At 41.1% G+C, this 23,281-nt stretch overlaps 3 protein-coding genes and 1 long non-coding RNA gene across 4 annotated transcripts in view; 2 read left to right on the top strand and 2 right to left on the bottom strand.

Moving 5' to 3' along the window:
• hid1a (HID1 domain containing a) overlaps positions 1–1,029 on the top strand; it is a 78,748-nt gene extending 77,719 nt beyond the window's left edge. The window contains exon 19 of the mRNA XM_055183541.2: positions 237–1,029. Within this exon, the coding sequence (XP_055039516.2) occupies positions 237–300 (64 nt within the window). The 3' untranslated portion in view covers positions 301–1,029. The remainder of the gene's footprint in view (positions 1–236) is intronic.
• LOC141350953 (uncharacterized) overlaps positions 1–23,281 on the top strand; it is a 271,024-nt gene that overhangs the window by 109,959 nt on the left and 137,784 nt on the right. The gene's annotated exons all lie outside the window — the stretch shown is intronic.
• The window catches only part of otop2 (otopetrin 2), a 115,905-nt gene continuing 93,976 nt past the window's right edge, over positions 1,353–23,281 (bottom strand). The window contains exon 9 of the mRNA XM_073856806.1: positions 1,353–1,419. The gene's annotated coding sequence lies outside the window, so the exon portion shown is untranslated. The remainder of the gene's footprint in view (positions 1,420–23,281) is intronic.
• Positions 1,411–5,296, bottom strand: LOC129427232 (proton channel OTOP2-like). The gene is made up of 7 exons (XM_055183592.2): positions 5,186–5,296; positions 4,014–4,408; positions 3,775–3,911; positions 3,331–3,389; positions 2,970–3,112; positions 2,002–2,804; positions 1,411–1,588 (listed from the first exon to the last, which is right to left on the bottom strand). Exons 1-7 carry the CDS (start codon positions 5,227–5,229, stop codon positions 1,418–1,420), a joined length of 1,752 nt encoding a protein of 583 aa, XP_055039567.2. The 5' UTR covers positions 5,230–5,296; the 3' UTR covers positions 1,411–1,417.

The following is a 23,281-nucleotide window of genomic DNA, read 5'->3' as shown; positions in this document are numbered from 1 at the left end:
ATGGTGACCGCAGGCAAAGCCTACTTTAAGCTTCAAAAACGATCTTTACAAACCAATGGGTGACGTCACGGACACTACGTCCATATTTTTATACAGCCTATGAACATTACACACTAACTTAAAGTTGAAAATGGAATCAGGAGAATCGTGACCTTTAACACGTTCTGTGAGATTCACCTTTGAATGTTTTTACTGTAGAAAAAGTAAGTTTAACATTGCCTTTTTTCTCAATGCAGTAACGTGGATCCACCCATCTGGTATGACACTGATGTGCGTCTCTTTGAGATTCAGAGGATGTAAAAGCAGCTTTGGGGGACCCGCAGGCTTCATTTTGCTTTAAGATGTTCCACTTACTCAGAGAAGAGGTGATGACAGACTGTGAAACTGTGTGAGGATCGATGGTGGCGGTCAGCATGATAAAGCACCTAAATATAACCCTGTGCTCCGATAACAGAGTACTGTATGTGCCTGTAGCTTAGACGTCTGTTCAGAGGAAAATATCTCACTGTGCTTTTTATGAGAATATGACCATCAAGATCTTTGTCAATTATTTGACCTGGCTCCCGATTGATATTACCACAAGAGGGCGATCACGCTAAATCATTTATTTTATTCTTTTATGTTTACTGTTTGTACATATGTATTTGGCCAGTGGCTGATTTCAATGTTTTTTGCCAGTATTGAAATACTATACCATAAAACTGTACAAATGAGTAGTTTCCAAAGATGATGGTGTATCAATATAGCTCTATTTTTGTCTGCATATCAGTTTTGCTGATGAAATTCTGTAAATATTCAGCTTGATGTTTATTCATTATATAGATATATGAAACAGATGTTGATTATTCGATGTTGAATGGTGTCTGTCTGCGTATTATATTCTGTATTGTTTAACATGCTGATGACTCTAACCAGAATGTTTTAATTTATTTGTGACAGTATTTAGACAAGGTTATGTTCATGTATTTTAATTTGTGCTTGTATCCTAATTTAATCTGTGGTTTTATCAATAATATGACTTTGAATGTATGGAGGCAATTGTTCAGACTTCATTTCTCTCCAAATAATCAAAGCAGTTCACCATATTCCTTCATTTTATTCTGAGTAAAATCCAGTGATCCATTGAATCTATAAAGGGTACAGCTCTCAGCTTTACTCTCAGAGTATTGTAACAGCGTTAAGCCAAATTTTAATAGATATGTGACATCATACACATATTTCATAAGATTTCAGTTCATTCAACATGATCCCCACAAGACATACACAAATTCTCAAACAAACATATACACCATAGTATTAAAGTATAAAATCAAAAATAATAAAACTTTTAGCTAAAAAAAATACATTATAAAATAAATGTATATATTTATAGTATATTTAATATTACAAAGTGATGTGCATCATCTGACAGTAAGAGTTAAGAGGCAAGGCAGACCTCAAAGAAACTGGCCACCGAGTGCATGCGGTAGAAGATCCCAAATGGCATCCCAATATTCACCACAGCTACCCACGTTTGAAACTGATAGATGTCTGATCCGACAGTGTCGTCAAACTGAGGCCGGGCTCCGAATGCTGGTATAATCCACAGCTAAAATACAAACAATAGGCAGGATTACAATATAAAACTTGCTTTTAATTCTCACGTTAGGCCAAACTAATCCAGAAGGGGGCAAACAATACACACAGGACACTTGCGCAATGGAACGAAAGACAATGACACGCTGCACTAGGTAACAAACTTTTGCTGAGACACCATACCATACAATACAATGGGCGTGAACATCACAGTTAGATGTGTGCGTATGTTGACCGACAGTTATAGAAACTGTCCTGTAGGGTTTGGCTCCAACTCTGATCGAACACACCTGCCTGTTATTTCAAGTAAAGTCCTATAGACTGATTAGGATTGGAGCTAAACACTTCAGGACACTGGGCCTCCATGATTTGGGATAGCATAGGGTCCTGTGTGTTTGCTGAAATAATATAAAGTCAGGTACTTACAATGACATTGCAGAGTAACAAGAAGGCGCAGATCTCCTTTAGGATCCTCCTCTTCCAGGAGAGACGGCCCAGAAACAGCGTCAAGGAGATGGGTAGCGCGTGCGCCGGAACGATAGAGCTGGCCCGTCTTTCCGGGTCCCTCTGAACAACCCTGGCGTTAGCGAAGACAGTGGCTGTGTGCGTCTCTTTGAACGGCTCTCGGTGGAGGCCTTTGATGAGGAAGGCGTTCTGTAGACACAGCTGGATCACGGTCAGAAGAGACGAGACCAGACTGAGCCTGTTCACGCGCCCTTTGACCCCTGACGCCAGCACAGATGCTATAGTGAAGTAGCAGATGAGGAACTGGCCCAGCGACGCTCCCACCAACAGTACCACGTCTAGACTCCGCGTAGGGTTCTTCTCTGACACATGCTCCCTCTTATCCAGCTGGAAGATAAAACAACCGGACAGAGTCGCTATGGACATCAGTAAGATGGTGACTATGTTTGTGCTGTAATAGATGGTCAGGGCTTCCATCTTCTTGATTGGGTCTTCTTTAGACACGTCCACTTCGTAGACTACAAACGTACCCAGACCCACTACCAAAATGATGAGTCCGGCCACCGGACCGACCAGAACGTCCCACATGCTGAATCTGAGATGATGGTTGTGGTATTCGTCCATCTGGCGGCCGATGTTCTTCCACATGACGTAGGTCATCGCCGAGGCAAATAGGCTGTACTCGATGTTGAAGGGGTACGTGTAATAGTAGGCCTTTTCAAAATCATTACATACATCGTGGCTGCATTTGCAGTCGCTCATGGCTGAAAGCAAAGGGATAGAAAACATGAACGAAAGGCTCTACTTGCGTTGCGAGGTCACAAAAACACAATCTCACTTGTCAGGCAGAGATTTTATCGATTTAAGTACTCTACCCATACACCACTTCATCTTAATTGACTAAATCGTGAAGGAATGCATTTACTGACCTGCTGATTTCTCCGTCAAGTTGAAGCTGTGAGGGGTGTTAGATGAACTGTTGCTTGGAATAATGGTTTGATGAAGCGACTCCTCTGTCACAGCGGTCATCCAAACCACAAGATTCGTTGACAATGTCAACATCAGACCACAACTACAAAGAGATTGTAAATATACAGTGATACATGCCCGCTCAGTTTCCAAGAAGCTCAACACGACATCCTGGTTTCCAAGCAAATGGTCAGTCTGGCAAACATTTCCTTAAGCTAACTTCAAAGTGTACACTAACTATGCGTGACTGCTCACTGTGGTTGACTTAAACAGATCAAAGAAACTTGAGTCGGTCTGATCTAGCATAAGGCTCAGACTTACCGTGTGATGTTTTGCTGTAGCTGTACGCAGTCTTTAGCGTGGACCCAGAGAAAATAAGTCTGACATGTAGAAAAGAGTATGTTTAAAATATACTTAAAAAATATAATGATAATAATAATAATAGTAGATACAAGGCAACACATTGAAAATGGAAAAAATCGCATCCCAAAATCATCCCGTTATAGTAACTGAAAAATAATGGTTTGTATCTACAGCAAATTAAGGGGAAAAAGACGAAAACTAAAAAGATTGTGTATTATGTAAATTTAAATAATGTAATAATAAAACACTCAATGGTCCAGTCGTTGACCTCATAAAAAATGTATGCTATAAATACATGTTAAATAAATAGGTAATATTTAAAAAATAAATATAATAATACTTAATCAAATTTAATTGTGTCATTTTGATGAATGTTTTTAATATATAACTTAAAAAACATACCTGCACAATAACAAACACAACTTGCACAATAGGAAACACAATCTTCACTGGCGACTCGCACTCTGCATAACCCACATAGTAAATGATCTTAAAAATGTCCATGATAACACTGCAGATGCCAAACAGAACCAGGCCAGCTGATGAAGACACAAACAGAGTCTTAGACAAACTCCATCTCAATGAAATTCAAGGCCATTTGTCATGAACCAATTTTTTTAGGCACAAATGCACAGACTCACCTCTTAGCCAGACGGGTCCGGCGTGGCTATCTTTATACAGTACTGCACTGTACAGCCTCGCTGTATGGGCTTTGTAGTAAACCATCCATATGGTAGTGAGAAAGACGATTAAGATGAGGAAAATCTGCAGGTGCGAAGCTGAAATCTGCGTCCCGTTGAAGACGCTACCGCTGATTAAAACAATTCCCAGGAGCAGTACATTTAAACAGATGAATCCGGACAAAAGCCAACCCCAGTCGCGACCTTTCTCCACCTTTACGGCCCCACCACGGGCACATTCCGGGCTGTCCCCAGTCGCCGTGGTCTCTTCATGCGTTGCCACTTGGATGGTGGATATCTGGCACTCATTGATTTCCAAGTCTTCTTTTGCAGACATGTTGCCTGAGTTCCCAGAGCTGTCCAAGAAAATATTCAACTGTAACTTCACAGATGAAACAAGACCTCAAAAAGCTATGAAGTCTAAAGCAAGTGGACGGTCATTCAATGACTGTAACTAGTCTAGCTTCCTCAACTGGTATAAATACTCAATCCCGCATGGGTATCCAACCAATCGGATCTCTTCTTATCCGCTTACGTCTAAGACTGCATGTAACCCACATGGTACGGGACCTGCATCCTCAAATCTGACTAGTCAATATTGAGAGATTTCACCTTTGCTTGAACTGTATGACAGCCAGCCAATAGCCTCTGGATATATACTGTGATAACAGAAGGTCTACCTGCACCTCTCTCTCTCTCTCTCTCTCTCTCTCTCTCTCTCTCTCTCTGTGTTTGGTGATGGTGAAACTCATCGGACACCTTCAGCTCTTAGTCACTGAAAAAATGTCTAGCTTTAATTGACTTAAATCATGCCTCTTTTCAAAATACTAAGTCTTTATTTACTCAACTTATATCACTTTTTAGAATCTTTGAAGTATTGAACCTCACCCAATTTCATTGGAAATGTTTGAATGAACAGAACAATTATATTGGAATGCATTGTCTTAAGATCAAAAGAAACATTATTCTTGCTTATGTATGTCTACATTTACATTGAATGATTTAACAGGTGCCTTTATCCTAATCCAAAATGTCAAAAAACAAAGTGCAGGCAAAAATTAACAGCCAACAATGTTATCTGTACTGTAATACTAAGACATATTCAATCAATAAACAGAAATATGTTGATGTACCATGAATAGGAGCCGCTGGCCTTCTGTGGAGCGTACCACCTCATGTTTACGGTATATACTGGATTCACTCAATGACACCTGTCAGAAACAACAACACACAATTGTAACAAAACGTGTAAAAACAAAAACATTGACATGTAGCACATATAATATATATGTATGTCCTTATTAATTCATCAGTCAAGGTGTGTCCCATAATAACACAGTGAGGAGACATTGACAGTACATTTACCAGCATAACTTTAGCAGTAAACACTAAAGTGTGTTGTTCACACACACAACAACAATGTTATCAGTAAGATATCATTAACACATTAGTGAGAAAATACTGGTAAACTCTTGTCAAGAGTCCTTTAAACCGGCCAATGTCGGTGTTGTGCAGTACACAGTGTTGGGTTATAACCTTACATCCGCGCCCCATATTTTTGTTGTTTTTACTTTCGTGGCAAATGCTGACAGTCACGCACAGTTGCTTTTGACCAAACGACATTGGCTTCAAAATGACATGTAGGGAAAAGACTTGTGTTATAGTCCCAACCTGTGGGTAAATATAACCATTTAAAGGGTTAAAATTTCCACAAATTTTATTAATATTTGACATGTATGTTTCAGGAAGAAGTAGTGTTAAAAGATTTAATAGTTTAAAGTGGAAAAAATTATTGATGTATGATATTTTTAGAGCAGTTTTTGGGAAGGTGTAATTTTGGCCTTAGGATAATTTTGGCCTTAGGAAGTGTGAGTTTTGTATAAAATCTGACCCTGTTCAAAAAATAACAATGCATGAAAATCAATGTTGCTACCAATCTTTGACCCATCCTAGGGTCTAATAATAATTATAATCAAATGGTAGTTCAAATGTTTTTTGGGGGGAACATATTTAGATTTTTTGTTTTTTCTGTTAAAAAACATGGGTTAATGTAAACAAACTGGCATGTAAAGGGTTAAAATTTCCACAAATTATATTAATATTTAAGATGTATGTTTCAGGCAGAAGTAGTTCTAAAAGACTGCTAATTTAAAATGAAAAAAAAAATATTGACGTATGATATTTTTAGAGCAGTTTTTGGAAAGGTGTCATTTTGTGGCCTTAGGAACAGTTAAGGAAGTTTTTTAAAGGAACTCTTGAGGTTAACTTTATAATTGTTAATATTCTGTTCTTGATGACGTATGCAGCCTGGAAATGCGACCTCCGGAGGCTACAGCATTCGCATTCAGACACGCCCACTCTAGTATTGCGTGCGTGCGGGGCAATGCTCGTTCTTTCTCATGCAATCATCAACATTATCACTATAATTACATTACAAAAAGATTTAAGTGGGACAAAAATTAGTTTTGGTGGCTGCTAAAAAAATCAATGTAGGAAATAACTTGCAAAAAATAAAACTTATAATATCAATAAAATAATCTGTAAACTCTCACGGGCCACATAATTAACATAATTTGTAAACTCTCGCGGGCCAGATGAAATGAGGGGGCGGGCCGGATTTGGCCCGCGGGCCTTGAGTTTGACACCCCTGAGTTAGACCATTAAAAAAACGAAACCGGAAGAAAGGTTCGGATCCAGACGTGTATCACGTGCGTCTGATGAAATAGCCTATATTTAAAGTTTATTGTTTCAGTTGTTTGTATTGTTAAAATGCGTGAACATTAAAGCTTGATTTGAATTCCTGTCTGCTGGTCATGATAATAGCCTACGTGTATGAGGGAAAAAAAGGCAGGGGGGGTCGGCGGCGTCGGGCCGCGGGTCGGGTTCGGACAGATAATTCACGTTGATGTGTCGGGTTACATTGGGTCTGGGCTTTAAAAGCCACGGGCCGGGTCGGGTTGTAATTTTCAGGCCCGTTGAGAACTCTAGCCACAAGACCGAAAGTCCACATGAAGTGCGCCATTTGGGACAGGGCCCATGTGTTTACTCAAACCCAATCTACCTCTTACTCTCCTACTTCCTTTTTTATCTCTAAGATAGAGGTGCTACTAGTGTCCCCTGGTGGGTGGGATTAACATAGCATTAACAATGGTAACACATGAACCAAGTGACAGGCAGTGACTATTACATACCCCCCCCCAATTAGAAAGGGTTTGCAAACTTAAATGGCTTTAAGTTTTGCAAATGAAAAGAGTCTACCTGATTAGGGTCATCAATAAAGGACACAGAGTAATTTACAAGACAAAGACATTTGACCACTCTAGCGGGACCTTTCCATTTTGCTGCAAGCTTGGCCATAAAACCATCACTAGCCCGTGATAGAGGATGAGTACGAACCCAAACACAGTCTCCAACTTGGAAGTGAGCTGGTCGTCTTCGCAGGTTGTTGTAATGCATTGTTTCTCCTGGGCTCGTGCTACATTCCTTTTTACTGTCTGGATAAGCTCTTGGTACTTCTCCAGAACTGGTTATTTGGGTCAAGTGATTTGGGAATTGTTCTTTCTAAGGGACCTTTCAACTTTCGACCCAGCATAACTTCTGCTGGAGTGAATCCTGTACTCTCTTGCCATGCAGAGTTGATGGCAAAACGGAACTCTGCCAGCCATTTATCCCAATGACGGTGATAGTCTTGAACATATGAGGCAATCATGGATTTCAGGGTACGGTTGACCCATTCTGTGATGTTTGAGGGTGTAGTCATGGCTAGCTTTTGAATGACACTCCATCACTTACAGACTTGACAGAATAATTGTGACATAAACTAAGTTCCTCTGTCGGACACCAGATACATTGGGGTACCCCATCTAGTGAAGGTCTCCTCCACCAGGATGCATGCGATCTATCGAGCTTTTGCGACACGCAAGGGGAACAACTCCACCCCTGTTGAGCAGTAGTCCACAATTACCAAAAGATGTACATTCTGCTTGGGACTTCTGGGAAATGGTCCCATGAGGTCAACTCCCAACATATAGCCGGGTTCCACTACAGGCGTAGTCTCTACAGGCATAGAGACTGCCTACTCTTACTAATTCACTCACCTCTTTTACAGTGCCCCTTAAAGGAATAGTCTACTCATTTTCAATATTAAAATATGTTATTACCTTAACTAAGGATTGTTGATACATCCCTCTATCATCTGTGTGCGTGCACGTAAGCGCTGGAGCGCGCTGCGACTCTTCGATAGCATTTAGCTTAGCCCCATTCATTCAATGGTACCATTTAGAGATAAAGTTAGAAGTGACCAAACACATCAACGTTTTTCCTATTTAGGACGAGTAGTTATACGAGCAAGTTTGGTGGTACAAAATAAAACGTAGCGCTTTTCTAAGCGGATTTAAAAGAGGAACTATATTGTATGGCGTAATAGCACTTATGGGAGTACTTTGACTCGGCGCAGTAACACCCTCCCTCTCCCATTATGAGAGCGAGAAGGGGAGCGGACTTTTCAGGCGAGTCGAAGTTTCACAAGGTGAGTATAGCTTTAGCTCGAAGTACAGGTAAGTATCACTAGTCGTCACAGGCTCTTTGCTCTGGGCTTACGGGTTTCACAAGGCGAGTATAGCTTTAGCTCGATGTACAGGTAAGTGTCAACAATGAAAAACCATACGTCACCTCTTGGCTTTGTTCAAGGGCGAGGGGGGGGTTACCGGCGTCCGGCTGTGACTTGTGGGGCCAAGTATGGCCAATAGCACCTCGGTGGCCAGATTCAGGTAGAGCAGCTATCACACGTTCGTCCTCCTGGACTAGCACGTCCTCTTCCCTTCCTCCTATGAACAGACGAAGATCTAGACAGTGGGGTGGACGGCTCAGCTCACACCGCCACACACAGGGTACACACAGCAAACAAGTTTTCCCAATGTCCCCTCTGACAATATGATTTTCCCCCACAATGTTTCCACAGTACCTCACTCGATGTACACAATCCACTTCCTCTGTGCCGGGGTTATAGCGGGCAGTTATGAAATTTGATCACCGCTGCAGCAGCTCACGCTCGTTTCCACAGAGACCTTCTTGACCTGGGGCAAGTACAGACAACAAGAGACACGGCACAACACTGCAAGGCTTCAGTTGCACACACGTCAAAAGACAGACTCACCCACTGCATAACACACACTTGATAAGGTCTGTACTCTTCGCCTGGCCGAGATCCGCCCTGAAGGAGACTTGAGTTCGCTGGTTCAAAAGATGACCTACCCAGCTCAACCTCTAATACTTCGGCTCGCCCACCCGTCTCAACATACGCGGTGGGGCCGTTAAACAGCAGACAAACACTACATTTCTGATACTCGTATCTGTCGTCAAAGGTATCAATTCACTGTACTCACCCGTTTCTCTCTTCCCAGATGACTCGCCGAATGCCCAGCAGTATTGTTGTAACTTCGCCCAGACACGTTCCTCCGCCAGACCTTCAATGCAGCGCACACACAATTGGTAAGTATATTTTTCTCCAATGTTGCTTTTCTCACCCCTGTTCGGATCGTTGACTTCCTATCCTTCCATTCGCATAGCAAATCTACAAGAGCCTCAGCCTGTACTATTCCACTCTCATGTTCCAGCTCACCGCTCACTCGCAGCGTTTCTTCCCAAACAACAGCACACTTCCTGCATCTCCAATGCTACTTTTATGCTCCTTCCAATCATACAAACCACCCAGTCAGCGATCGCTACGTCATTTCGCACACCTGCGGTGGATTTCGCTTGATTTGGGGTTGCCCGGGGATACCCGGAAGCAGGGGCGTTGCTAGACATAAAGCTCTACGGGGGCACAGGCCCCCCCATTTTTTTCTGATTTTTTTTTTAAAGCCTGCTGTTTGCAGCACTTATATACAATTTTCTTTGCTTAACCCACTACACTGCAAAAAGTACTGGGAAAGATAAACATGTATTTAAAAATATTTAAATATCATCTTCTTATACTTAACATTACATGTTTGGTGGCATAAAATGTTTGGAAAAATGGCAGAAGAGAAAATATTTTCTCTTCAAATTTGCATTCCACATTATACAATGATAACAATGATTAATAACTTTTTACAAAACATTTTTACAATAACACTATTTCAAGAAGCAAGTCATTTTTAATAATCTCAGTCATAGTACTGCTAACTGTTTATTTATGTAGTGTCCTAGTGAACTAAATATTAATTTCATATCTGAAAATACAGAACAGTAACACATAGGCTACATGTGTTGATTTTCTCAGCAACAATGCAATTTAATAAACTTGACAGAGGTTTTCCTGAGATTTTTCCTCTAATGTTTGAGACCTGACTGGGTGAGGATGTAGTTTGTCTTACCTCCCTAACATCTCTCCTTTCTGCTTTCATTTCCCTGCTTTGCACAAAACATTCATGTCCATCTACAGGAGCCAATAGTGACTAAGTTAAAATAAGATTATCATTATTATATAGAAACTTACTTTAGTTTCGTCATGTTTTTTTAAGCTAACTCAATCTCGTGGCGTCATCTGGACTTTGTATGCAACTGTGCGCGGATGAACGCAAAGACGCGCTTGTACATGGATTTGTGCGTGTATGCGTAAGTACGACTGCTGCGGCGCTTTTACAAGCGTGACTAACATAACTTCATAAAAAACTACATTGCATTGTAACAAACATAACTACAATGCATATAGATCCGTTGAGATTTACACTGGGGCACAAAAGATTTACACTGGGGCACGTGCCCCAGTAAAAGGGGTCTAGCGACGCCCCTGCCCGGAAGTGACGGTGTTTGTGGAATTCGGTCCAGGTGGAACCTCTTCTCTTACTTTTGGTTCCGCCCTAAAAGTCACTCCGTGACACTACCGTTATTAAACTTAGACAAGGTAAAAACGTATTTTCATTCTCTGTCCCCTTTAAATGTAACGGAACTTCACTGACTCACACTACAATAGCAGTGTTTAACCCCCTGGGGTCCAAAAACACGGCGCCGCGTTTTGACTTGTTTTTCCTTATCATGGCAGAATCAACTTAAAATACTCCATCATTAATAATCATTAGGGCTGTCAACTAATATTCTAAATTCGAATATATATTCGAATAGTTAAAACAAAACGAATTTCGAATATGAAAATTAATATTCAAATATTTTTTTTTAAAGCCCGTGGTAGTAAAGACGTGGCTGTCTGCATTGTGAATGGGCGTGCTAGTGCACCTGGTTCAGGGACAGGTCACAGTAGTCACACTGTCTGTCACTGTTAAAAGTTGACGCGTCTTGCATGGAAGATGGCAGAATTTTTGAGCCGCGAGATACAGTTGTTAGCATACCATTCGACCACTAGCAACATGATGTCACATCTCGAAAATGTGCACCCAAATGAGCATGGCGTCTTGTACACACTGCATATTAATTTGTTTGTCACTTCAACTTTTAATGCTTAAACCTGTTCTGTACACACACACTTCAGTAATTTACGGGACTGACAATCGCATTCTACAACCGCATTAACTCCCGCAAACTGCAGTGACAACCGCGTTTACAGAAACTTTGCATAGTGTGTAGCCTACATAACCGAACTGAACAACTAGTAGTTAATAAAGTGTTTAAACGTGCATCATGTGTCACGGTTAATCCGTGTCATGTCTTGTCTCTGTTCCGATTGTTATCACCTGGACATTGATTAATTACCTGCCTCATCACACCTGTTTGTCATTTAGTCTGTGTGTATATATACCTCTGTCTTCGGTTTGCTCACTGCTGGATCATTGTCATCATTACCCTGTCTGTTTCCTGTGTTCATGTTCCTGAGTTTTTGTATTCACCTTGTCAGCCCTCGTGTTTTTATTATTAAATGTTATTTATTTGGAACCTTGCGTTTGCGTCCTGTCTCTCCAACCCTGTCGTGACAGAATGATCCAGCCAAACTGGGCGCAGCAGGTTCACGGAGGGCGGCTCCCCCAGGAGTTTCGTCGAGGGGGAGTAGTGACATCGGGGTTCATTCCCCATCAGCCCCGATGTCTCTTGGGGACCACCGTGAGCGATCGCTCGCTCCTGCGGGAGGAGGATCGGCCCAGGCGGTCCCCCAACGGTTGAGTCGTCGTCGACGGTCCCTGGGAGGACCACCATCCTGCTCGCAGGGGGATCCGGAACGGACCACGCCCAAACATTTTCCCGGGGTGGCTACCGAGGGTCTCCGTTTCCGCGAGGGGATGGGAGATGATTTCCGAGGGCATCTGGTCGTTGACGATTCCCAGGAGGGGGGTAATTCGTCTGCCTCAGTTCTCGGAGCGATCGCTCCGGTTCTCCTGGCGCAGTCCGGCCAACCGTCCTGTTGGTCTCATCCCGGCGGCTGCCGGCTTCGCCAGGGTCCCCAAGCCCTTCACCTGTAAGGTTTTGTTCTGTGTTTTCTTGTATTCTGTGTATTTTTGTATTTTGGACTTTTATTTTGACATCCTGTTCTGTTCTGGCTTTTATTTTGATATACATCCTGCCATGTTTCACTTCACACTTCCTGTCTGTTTTGTATATAAGTCACTTCCTGTTCACCTGTTAGCTGCTGATTAATGTTTAGCCTTACCACTCTGTTACCTGTCTGAATCTGTTCCTGTTATCTGTATTCCTGTTATTTGTATTCTGTTCCTGTTTCTGATCTGTGCCTGTTATTTGGATATATTGCCTGTTTGCCGCCTGCCCTGATATTGTGCCTGTTTTGGATTACGTTTTTGGATCACCCCTAATGGATATGTTTGCTGGCCCTTTTTGGGATTTTTCTAATAAACACCTTTTGCAAATGGATTCACTTACTTCAGCGCTTTCTTCAAAGCACCACATCTAACAGATTAATCAGCCTAAACCGGAATCCAGCGGAGGTTGGAAATTTCCCACCAGCAGCATGACTCCAGCGGATCGTCTTGTTGGTCTTCGACAAGGTAACAGACCTATTGAGGATTATGTCGAAGAGTTCTGTGAATTGTCAGATAAGGTGAATTTTAAGGATTCATTTCTGAAAGACATTTTCTACTGCGGATTAAATCGTAACATTTCTCATGCTATGCCACTCCATACACCACACTGGACTCTGGAACGCTACATCGGTCATGCTCTGTGTTTGTGTGGCTCTCCCTTCACTGTGGGTGTTGTGGATACACCACCAGGGAACATTCACAACACATCAAACCACATCATGTCTGTTTCTGCACCTGCGTTTGAGAAAACAACCACCATGCCTGTTCCTGAAATGGCCGCCACCATGACTGATCACAAAATGGCCGCCATCCTGCCTGTCCCGAAAATGGCCGCCATCCTGCCTGTTCCCAAAATGGCCGCCATCCTGCCTGTTTTTGTACCTGTTTTTGAGAAAACCACCACAATTCCAGCACCTGTACTTCAAAGGGCTATCATCACCACCACACCTGCACTCATGAGACCTATTAGACACCCAGCACCGTATGTCAAGATGGCCGCCCTGCCTGAACCAACCTCCACAGAGGTATACCTCATTGACTGTGATATTCTGGAATTTGCTATGGCCCTGTGGTGCATTTGGTCTGCCTTCTGTTTGTTTGTTCCCGAGGTTCCTCAAGACCCTGAATCTGATCTGCCCGCCTCATCTGATCTTGCCGTCTCATCTGATCTTGCCGTCTCATCTGATCTTGCCGTCTCATCTGATCTGCCCGACTCATCTGATCTGCCCGACTCATCTGATCTGCCCGACTCATCTGATCTGCCCGACTCATCTGATCTGCCCGACTCATCTGATCTGCACGACTCATCTGATCTGCCCGACTCATCTGATCTGCCCGACTCATCTGATCTGCCCGACTCGTCTGATCTGCCCGACTCATCTGATCTGCCCGACTCCTCTGATCTGACCGACTCTTCTTATCTGCCCGACTCTTCTGTTTCGTCTGTCCTGCCTGATTCACCAGTCCCGTCTAACTCATCTGATTTGTCTGGTCCACCATCTGGGACATCGCCACAATGGGCTGTGGAAGCTTTCCCAAGTTTTTTTTTTTTTGGGGGGGGGGTAGTACCCGGACACAGGAAGGAGGCAGAGGACACTGAGGCGGAGACCGAAGTGGACTCTGATCCCTCCTCTCCTTGTGTTACAGGTCTATCCCTACCTCATGACCTAGCTTCATGTTTACCCCTTGATCCTGCTCCATGCCTGCCCCATGATCCAGGTCCAAGCCTGCCCCATGATCCAGGTCCAAGCCTGCCCCATGATCCAGGTCCAAGCCTGCCCCATGATCCAGGTCCAAGCCTGCCCCATGACCCAGGTCCGCATCTGCCCCATGACCCAGGTCCGCATCTGCCCCATGACCCAGGTCCGCATCTGCCCCATGACCCAGGTCCGCATCTGCCCCATGATCCAGGCCCGCATCTGCCCCATGACCCAGGCCCACATCTGCCCCATGACCCAGGCCCGCATCTGCCCCATGACCCAGGCCCGCATCTGCCCCACGACCCTGGACCATCCTGGCCTTATGACCCAGGACCTCTCCTGAACTGCCCTGCCTTGCCAAGAGGTCCTGGCCCGCCCGCCCACCCTCTATTTGGACTTAATTACTTGAATGTTGGGCTCCAGGAGTTGCCCTTTAGAGGGGGGGTTCTGTAAGGTTTTGTTCTATGTTTTCTTGTATTCTGTGTATTTTTGCATTTTGGACTTTTATTTTGACATCCTGTTCTGTTCTGGCTTTTATTTTGATATACATCTTGCCATGTTTCACTTCACACTTCCTGTCTGTTTTGTATATAAGTCACTTCCTGTTCACCTGTTAGCTGCTGATTAATGTTTAGCCTTACCACTCTGTTACCTGTCTGAATCTGTTCCTGTTATCTGTATTCCTGTTATTTGTATTCTGTTCCTGTTTCTGATCTGTGCCTGTTATTTGGATATATTGCCTGTTTGCCGCCTGCCCTGATATTGTGCCTGTTTTGGATTACGTTTTTGGATCACCCCTAATGGATATGTTTGCTGGCCCTTTTTGGGATTTTTCTAATAAACACCTTTTGCAAATGGATTCACTTACTTCAGCGCTTTCTTCAAAGCACCACATCTAACACCACCCCTCCCTTGGACTCTCGCTACCAGACTTTGTTTTTGTTGTATTTTATTTGAGTGTCTGGTAGCCACTCGTAGAGGGGAGGGTAATGTCACGGTTAATCCGTGTCATGTCTTGTCTCTGTTCCGATTGTTATCACCTGGACATTCATTGATTAATTACCTGCCTCATCACACCTATTTGTCATTTAGTCTGTGTGTATATATACCTCTGTCTTCTGTTTGCTCACTGCTGGATCATTGTCATCATTACCCTGTCTGTTTCCTGTGTTCATGTTCCTGAGTTTTTGTATTCACCTTGTCAGCCCTCGTGTTTTTATTATTAAATGTTATTTATTTGGAACCTTGCGTTTGCGTCCTGTCTCTCCAACCCTGTCGTGACATCATGGACATGACAGGTCTCTCTTCTGAAGAAATAAATGGTAACACTTTCTATGAAGCCCATGCTTATAATGAATTATAACCCCCTTTATAATTATTTATAGGCAATTATTACTATTCTATAAATATATTTATAAAGACACAACAACACCTATAACCCATTCTAAGAACAGTTATAGTTACATTTATAATATTTTTATTATTACTTATAAGTGATGCATATGCTTTTCAATGTGCATGCTTTTAATCCATTACAGACTGATTTATGAGTATTAATTACTCAGTTGTATACTTTCATGAGGGTATTGATAAAGACGTAGCCAGCCACGCTATAATGTCATTATATTATAGTTACGACTTAATTAGTCATGCAGATTTAGTTCATATGTCAAATAACTGATTTGATTTAACTTGTTATTAGGGCCGGGACTCGATTAAAAAAATTAATCTAATTAATTAGAGGCTTTGTAATTAATTAATCTAAATTAATCGCATTTTAATCGCATATAAATATTTGACCTGAGAACATTAAGAAGGAATTTTTTACATGGATTTTAGTATACACTCTTAGAAAGGATGTGTTAATTTTATACACATCATTGTGCTGTAAGCTTTTAACACATTATGTGTAATTTTAACACATTATGAGTCATTTTGTCTTGATTTTGTGTTCAAGTATAACACATGTTGTGTTAAAAGTAATAACACAGAGATGGGTGGATTCCAGGACGACGCAGTTAGTGTGTTGTCCCAGAATCAACACTAATGTGTCGTTTTTAACACATTCGTTCTTAGAGTGTACCATGAATAATGACTGAATACATAAGCTTAAGCCACAAAATATTGTTTATTGAGCCCTATTCGGACAGGATTAGTTTTACAGGGGTAGAAGGCGTAATGTAATTTTACCACAGGACGTCGGTAATATTAATGGTCAATTCGGACGGGATTAGAAATCTCTGTAAAACATTCAGAAGTGGGAGGGGTAACTCGTTGGCGCAGCGCGTCACCTCTCGTCTTCACGTGCACGTTACCTTGCTTCCAGATATCAGATGTGCAAACAACATGACACAGACAAGGAAAACGCGAAACACTGTGTTTAATTTCAGTTTGGGGAGAACGTCAGTTTAATAAACAGTTCCATGCCTCTGAGAAGTAAATTTGACTTTTTTTTTAAAGTTTGTGTCGTGTTTTATTCAGAAACTGACTTGTAACTGACTTGTTTCTCCGTCTAGAACGCAAGTAAATGCTTCTTTAAGCGCTTTTATATTTAAAAGAAACCCGCAAATTAAAAGGAAATGACGCGATTTACGTGTATATTTACAGCTGGTCTATTCGCACTGGATTAGTATTACCTGAGGTAATTTCTCCGGACCTTTTTACAGAAGGTAAAAGACGCCGTAATCTTTACTGACATTGTCCGTAATGATTACTGACATGGAGGATTCGGACTGGACTAAAATCACCGAGAAGCTCTGATAAAAACTTGCTTTACCCCACATCCCTATGTAAAACTAATCCCGTCCGAATAAGTCGTTGTGCCCGGAGTCGGGCTAATGTCCACGCGAGCTGCTGTATGTTTTGCATTGAGATGCTCGATGTGCTGCGGTGATATGTGAATTCCTTGTTGCATAGCTTACACACAACCATGCTTTTATCGACGCTTACATCCGTTCGTTTTTTATAAAAAAAATTCCCTTCCACGGGGCCAACCAAAGCGATCTCATCAGCTTCTTGGTTCATGTTCACTGTGGTTTGTTGTGAAGTCATGAACGCTAGTTGGTGCTCCAGTATAATCGGTCCGCCGAAACTCATGAGAAATGTTCCGCGGTGCAAAAATAAGTGCGATTAAAATGCGTTAAAAATGTTTAACGCGTTATTTTTGTGTAATTAATTAATCTTAATTAACGCGTTAAAATCCCGGCCCTACTTGTTATAGCCATGTTATGAGTTACTTATTATGAGTCATAATGTAGTTATTAACCTCTATAAATGCATTATTGATGGCTTTAAGTAAAGTGAACACACAGGATACAGTTTTCTAATCCAAATGTAAGGAAATCATGAAGATGTTATCTAAAATAGCCATGTTATGAGTTACTTATTATGAGTCATAATGCAGTTATTAACCTCTATAAATGCATTATTGATGGCTTTAAGTAAAGTGAACATATAGGATAGTTTTCTAATCCAAATGTAAGGAAATCATGAAGATGTTATCTAAAATAGCCATGTTATGAGTTACTTATTATGAGTCATGATGCAGTTATTAACCTCTATAAATGCATTATTGATGGCTTTAAGTAAAGTGAACACACAGGATACAGTTTTCTAATCCAAATGTTAGGAAATCATGAAGATGTTATTCATTATCCATTTTCAATGGTTTATTTGCAAATGTAAAAAATAATGCCTATAATAAATGAAAAAAAAAACATAGCCATTTTTCTAAAGTATTACATCAAATCACAATATGCAATATTGGCTGGCTGAGAAGATATAGCTTTTAACAACTCAAACTTTCTAACAAACAAGTGCTTAACAAATAAATTCCAGAAGAAATGCCAGAAATTAACAAGAACATTAAGAACACTACATGTCTCAGAAAATATTGGCTATTGGCAAAAGTTCTCCATCTATTTTAATTTTGGAAATGTTCTCTTTGATGTCACTGCTGATTGCAGCACGACATCTTTCAATAAATGTGGAGAGTTTCTCTAAACGCACAATACATGGAGGGATGGTGTCAAAGGCCTCAGGAGCAGCAATTTTTAGTTCAGCAACTACTGCTGTGCGGGCAATGGTAGCTCGGTCAAGTCCCATGCTCTCAAAGGCAGCTTTCATAGAGCTCCCTTTTTTTAAAAGCGTCTAGTGCCAGTTTGTACCTTGCCACAATGCCTTTGGTGTTCTTCACTAAAAGAAATAGGACAGAAAAATACAAAAAGCACATGTTAAATATCTTAAAATTTCAGAATATTCCACCTTTGAATGTTGGAAATTGCATGTAGAGATAAATAATCGGTTAAACAAGCAATCATGCCCTATAATAATTAGCACTTTACAGAAGTTTAAGTTGACCAAAAACTTAAAATGTGAAGCCTGACCTCAAGACAAGTACTTTGTGTCAGTGGCCACATTGCTGCAAACTAAAATTGTGTGATTTATAATATGGTCTACTAGCCTGACGTTGTCATACTCAATTCTAGTCAGAATTTGAGTCTGATACCGCTCCATTGAGCTATAATTATGAGGCGTGTCTCAACCGAAAAATGCCTCTGATCTCAATTGGATAGACCTACGACCAATCAGAGCAACATAGTGTGTGACGTATGTTGAAATTACGTCTTTGCAGCCTGACCGAACTGCTAGTTATTTCGCTACAATGACACTAACATTGTGATTATACTAAGTCTGAGTTAGCGAATGTACATCAACACCTACTATGTTTACAACATTTCGTTTATATCACAACATGAAGTATTTACTAAGTCATAGAGTATGACTATCTCTTACCATTTGTACGTTAGGTGAACTTCATCCACGACGATACCCTACGTTGGCTTGAAAATATTGGAGCCTAGCATGTCCCTCCACTTATTCAGCAACCACGACTCCGGGCTTCCGAAAAGAAGCTGGCAACGACCGCTAATTATATCCATCTCGTCGTGCACGCAGAGTTGCATCGCCATGATAAGGTTGCCCATTTCAGTTGCGACCAACCTTTGCCGAATCCCATAGGAAGGTCGGCAAAAACATCAACAAATGCCCTGCTCGCGTTTCTCTGTTCCTCTTTTAAAATCAATGCTCTGTCGATATCTTTTAGAACAGACTCAATGTCAGAATCCACACATCTGAACTCTACAGCGGCAGCCATTCAACACACGCGCTCTTTGGTGACGTGGTTCATTACGTAACTGTCGTTTATCTGTCAATCATCGTATAAAGCCCGCCCTCACAATTTGATTCGTCGGCCTGTTTTGGTATTCTCATAGTAGCTCCTCAACGGTGAATCCCCAGACCGATCTTCCCCGTATTTCAAATCGTGGTGGGCGGGGCTAAGATCGGCAGGCACCCAGGCTAATGGTCTACATAAGGTCTGATTCGAAAATAAAATGTTACTGTGTCCTAAGCATGAGGGGAGCAGTATTGTGTTTGTTACTTAATTTTAGTTTCTAGTTACTTCTCACATATAGAAACTGAGCTAGTTACTACATTACATCATTACAAAGGTGAATAATTACCAGGGAAAGTAACTATTGTTTTAGTAACACCGTTTATTTATAAAAGCGTTATTCCCATTACTGAAGGGGAGACAGTAAGCATGGATCACCGCTGTGCAAAGAGAGGTTTGGCAGCCAGGCAAAAATTCATGGATCTGTAGTTAACATTGTATAAATAAATTTTCATAGTAATGTTAACTCAGTATAGTAGTTCATAAGCAATAGTTTTTTTATACCTCAACAAAGGTAATTTACTTGTCTTTTTTGCCTGTTATTAGAAATAATCTACTCTAGAAGGACTCTTTTTTGACTCTTTGTGGAAGTCTATCTGAGGTTAAGTTCATGAATGCTGTTAGTTTATGTTGTAGCTGCTTAAACTATCTATATGGAAATGGAAGTGCCTTATGTGGAGCTAATGGAGACTGGATGTTCTCTAGTGAAAAGGTGAAGGGGTTAATTACTTTTTCTCTGCCATTGTCTTAAAGGGGACATATCATGAATTCTGACATTTTCTATGTTTAAGTGCTATAATTGCATCCCCAGTGCTTCTAGCAACCTAGAAAATGTGAAAAAGATCAACCCAGTAACTTAGTTTTGGTAAGCATGTGAAAAAATAGGTCATCGAAATTTGACTCCCCTTGTGATATCAGAAGGGGATAATACCGCCCCTTAATCTGCACTATCCGACCATGGCACTCAGCTCATTTGCATTTTAAGGGACACACCCAAAATGACAAATTTTTGAGGTTACACCTACAAAGTGCCAATTTTAACATGTTATAATAAATTATCTGTGGAGTATTTTGAGCTAAAACTTCACATATGTACACCATATGGGGACACCAAAGATTTATTTGACATTTTAAAAAAGTCTTGTAAAATGTCCCATTTAAAACTACAAATCAGAAAACGGCAATTTTGCGCTTTTATATTGTATGATATACAATTTAGGTTTAGACTAAGAAATCATATGTCTGTTTTTGTTAGTGGGGTGGTGACTTCAGTCTCGTGCATGCGGTTCACAACAGAACCGGAAGAGAAGACAATGATGAACAAAGCCGTAACTTTCGCTATCCTTGGACCAAAATGTATCTTCGATGCTTCAACACACTCCAACCGACCCACTGATGTCACATAACTACTTTGATGATGTTTTTATTACCTTTCTGGACATGGACAGTATACCGTATGTACACTGTAAAAATGTCTGTAGAAATTACAGTATTACTGGGTATTACTGGCAACTAGCTGCCAGTAACTTACTGTAGATTTTACATTTATGTTATTTACTAGCAACATTTTGTTCAAAGTTAAATGAACATGAAACATTTTTAGACTTTATCATCTACAGTAAGTTACTGGCAACCAGCTGCAAAATTACAGCACATTTTTTACAGTGTAGATTTTCAATGAAGGATCAGCAAGCTCTTGGACTAAATATAAAACATCTTAAACTGTGTTTCGAAGATGAACGGAGGTCTTACGAGTTTGGAACGACATGAGGGTGAGTCATTAATGACATTATTTCATTTTTAGGTGAACTATCTCTTTAAGGGGTTACATGGCTACATATATACTGAAGTCAGCTGATTAAGCATATTCTGTGTTAAAAGTTAATATATACATGCTCAGTGCTTTTTGTTGTCTCAAAACATATCGTCGCTGTCCGATGAAACTCACGTATGTTCATTTTGCCGATTTTGAGATTTTTCGACAGATTGAATGTCCAGGTTCATTTCCATATACAGTATGCGTCACATACCTAAATAGCCAATGAAAACTTGTGAAATCATGTCATCTGATTTTCACGTACCCGTTTGGTGTCAAAGCTGTCAATCACGCCGCATATCTTCCGCCTGTGGAGGCATCTCGCCGGTCTCGTAAAGTTTCATCGAAGCTCAGCACTGGATATAGCCGAATAAACATGACAATGACTTTCCTTCGAGGTAAACGTTTCCCCCGGACGCCAGACTAACATCTATGAGTTACTTAATTACGGTAGGACTGTGCAAACAAAGTATCTGTCTAGCATTGATTTCCCCACCACTTTGTGAAAGCATTTGGTTAAAATGTTCTGAAAAATCAAGCGATGCTTAAGACTGGTTTTGTGGTCCAGGGTCACATATGTTGCGTTGTATGCTGATGGTGTGTTTTCTTGTACATATGTAATGAAATTCATTGTAATCATTTATTAAACGCGCTGCTGTTTTCTACGTTGTGGTGCTTTGGCATTGTTCGGTTGAGCTAGTGTTGCAGGGACTTTGTCAGTGTATTGATTCATTGTCCCTTCATAGCTTGCAAGAGACATTTAATACACTTATAATTAATATTAAAGCTCACGTAACACACGCTGTTTCTGCATTTCTGATATTAATCTGGAGTACCTATAGAGTAGTATGACATCCTTTATATCTCAGAAGAGTCTTTAGTTTAATCAGATTTATAAAAGAAAGATTAGCTTTACCGAATCTTTCCGATAACGTACGAAAAAATGAAGAAGGAGGAGTTATAACACGGGAGGAGCGAGTACGAGTCATGCAACACTATACAACACTGTTTTAACTTATGATTCACTACATGTTCGTGTCATTTATATAATAAACACGCGCCTATTACCAACATAAGACTCATCATGACCCGGTTCTGAAAATCCACCGCATCAAACACACACGCAAAACTCCGCTGCTAATCCGGATAATAAACTATATCCATTGTTTCCATAAGGCTGGATGTCTTCTCCTTACATCCAAAAACACACTTCTTGTTGTGCCATTGTTGACTTTTGAAATTAAACTAAGCTGAGTGGCGTGATAAGCTGTTAGCAAGCTCTAGCGTCTCCCGCTGACTGACGGCTGGGCGGGGTTTTCCGGGGGAAGTTTTCTGGCGGAAGCCCATATAAAGAAGTGATACGTATCGAAAACCCCTGAAACGTCAGTTAGATCCGTAATCCAAAAAAATTAGCCGAAACTTGTACGAACCCTGGCGAAGTGCATTCGGCACAGAAATACTCTGAAACACGCCCAACTGCATTTTTGACACTTTGCCTACGTTTAGCATGAGGAAACAACTTTATAATTGTGTTAATAAGTCAGAATGCTTGAAATACCATTAAACCCCTCCTTTAAATAAAGTAAGCGTATTTAACCAAGAGGTAACTTAGGCTATTTAATAAACTGAGCGTATTCATCTGTCAATACGAAACGCGACTTGGCCATTCTAATTAATGATCGGAAGAACGCGTATCGATCACAGTTACTGTAAAATTTGCACGCATGTCCATTTAAACTCAATTTTGGTCAAATGTGGATTATATCATTAGACTGGCAAGAATATGGTTACATGTAAATATGCCGTACCAAGTATGACAACGCTACATTCAACTGCTTTTGATATACGGTGTTTTTTTCACTTCCTGAAAAGTAACCGTTTTGGACATACGTGAGTTTCATCGGGCAGCGACGATATACAATAGTTCTGTTTAACTCACACAGATTTTTCAGGTGAATCCCTGAAACTTTATATCTGTTGTGACAGATATTTCATTACCTCTCACACGCGCATGT

This window comes from Misgurnus anguillicaudatus, chromosome 19, assembly GCF_027580225.2.
Source record: "Misgurnus anguillicaudatus chromosome 19, ASM2758022v2, whole genome shotgun sequence".
NCBI classification, from domain to species: Eukaryota; Metazoa; Chordata; class Actinopteri; order Cypriniformes; family Cobitidae; genus Misgurnus; species Misgurnus anguillicaudatus.
The sequence above is the reverse complement of the archived record's forward strand: the minus strand, read 5'-3'. Positions and strand labels throughout refer to the sequence as shown.

Coding starts and splice junctions, on each gene's coding strand:
- LOC129427232 (XM_055183592.2), bottom strand. CDS start 5,229: ATGAGGTGGTACGCTCCACAGAAGGCCAGCGGCTCCTATTCATG. Junction 3,912..4,013: donor CGGACCCGTCTGGCTAAGAG/GTGAGTCTGTGC, acceptor TGTCTTCATCAG/CTGGCCTGGTTCTGTTTGGC. Junction 1,589..2,001: donor TGTTACTCTGCAATGTCATT/GTAAGTACCTGA, acceptor TTTGTATTTTAG/CTGTGGATTATACCAGCATT.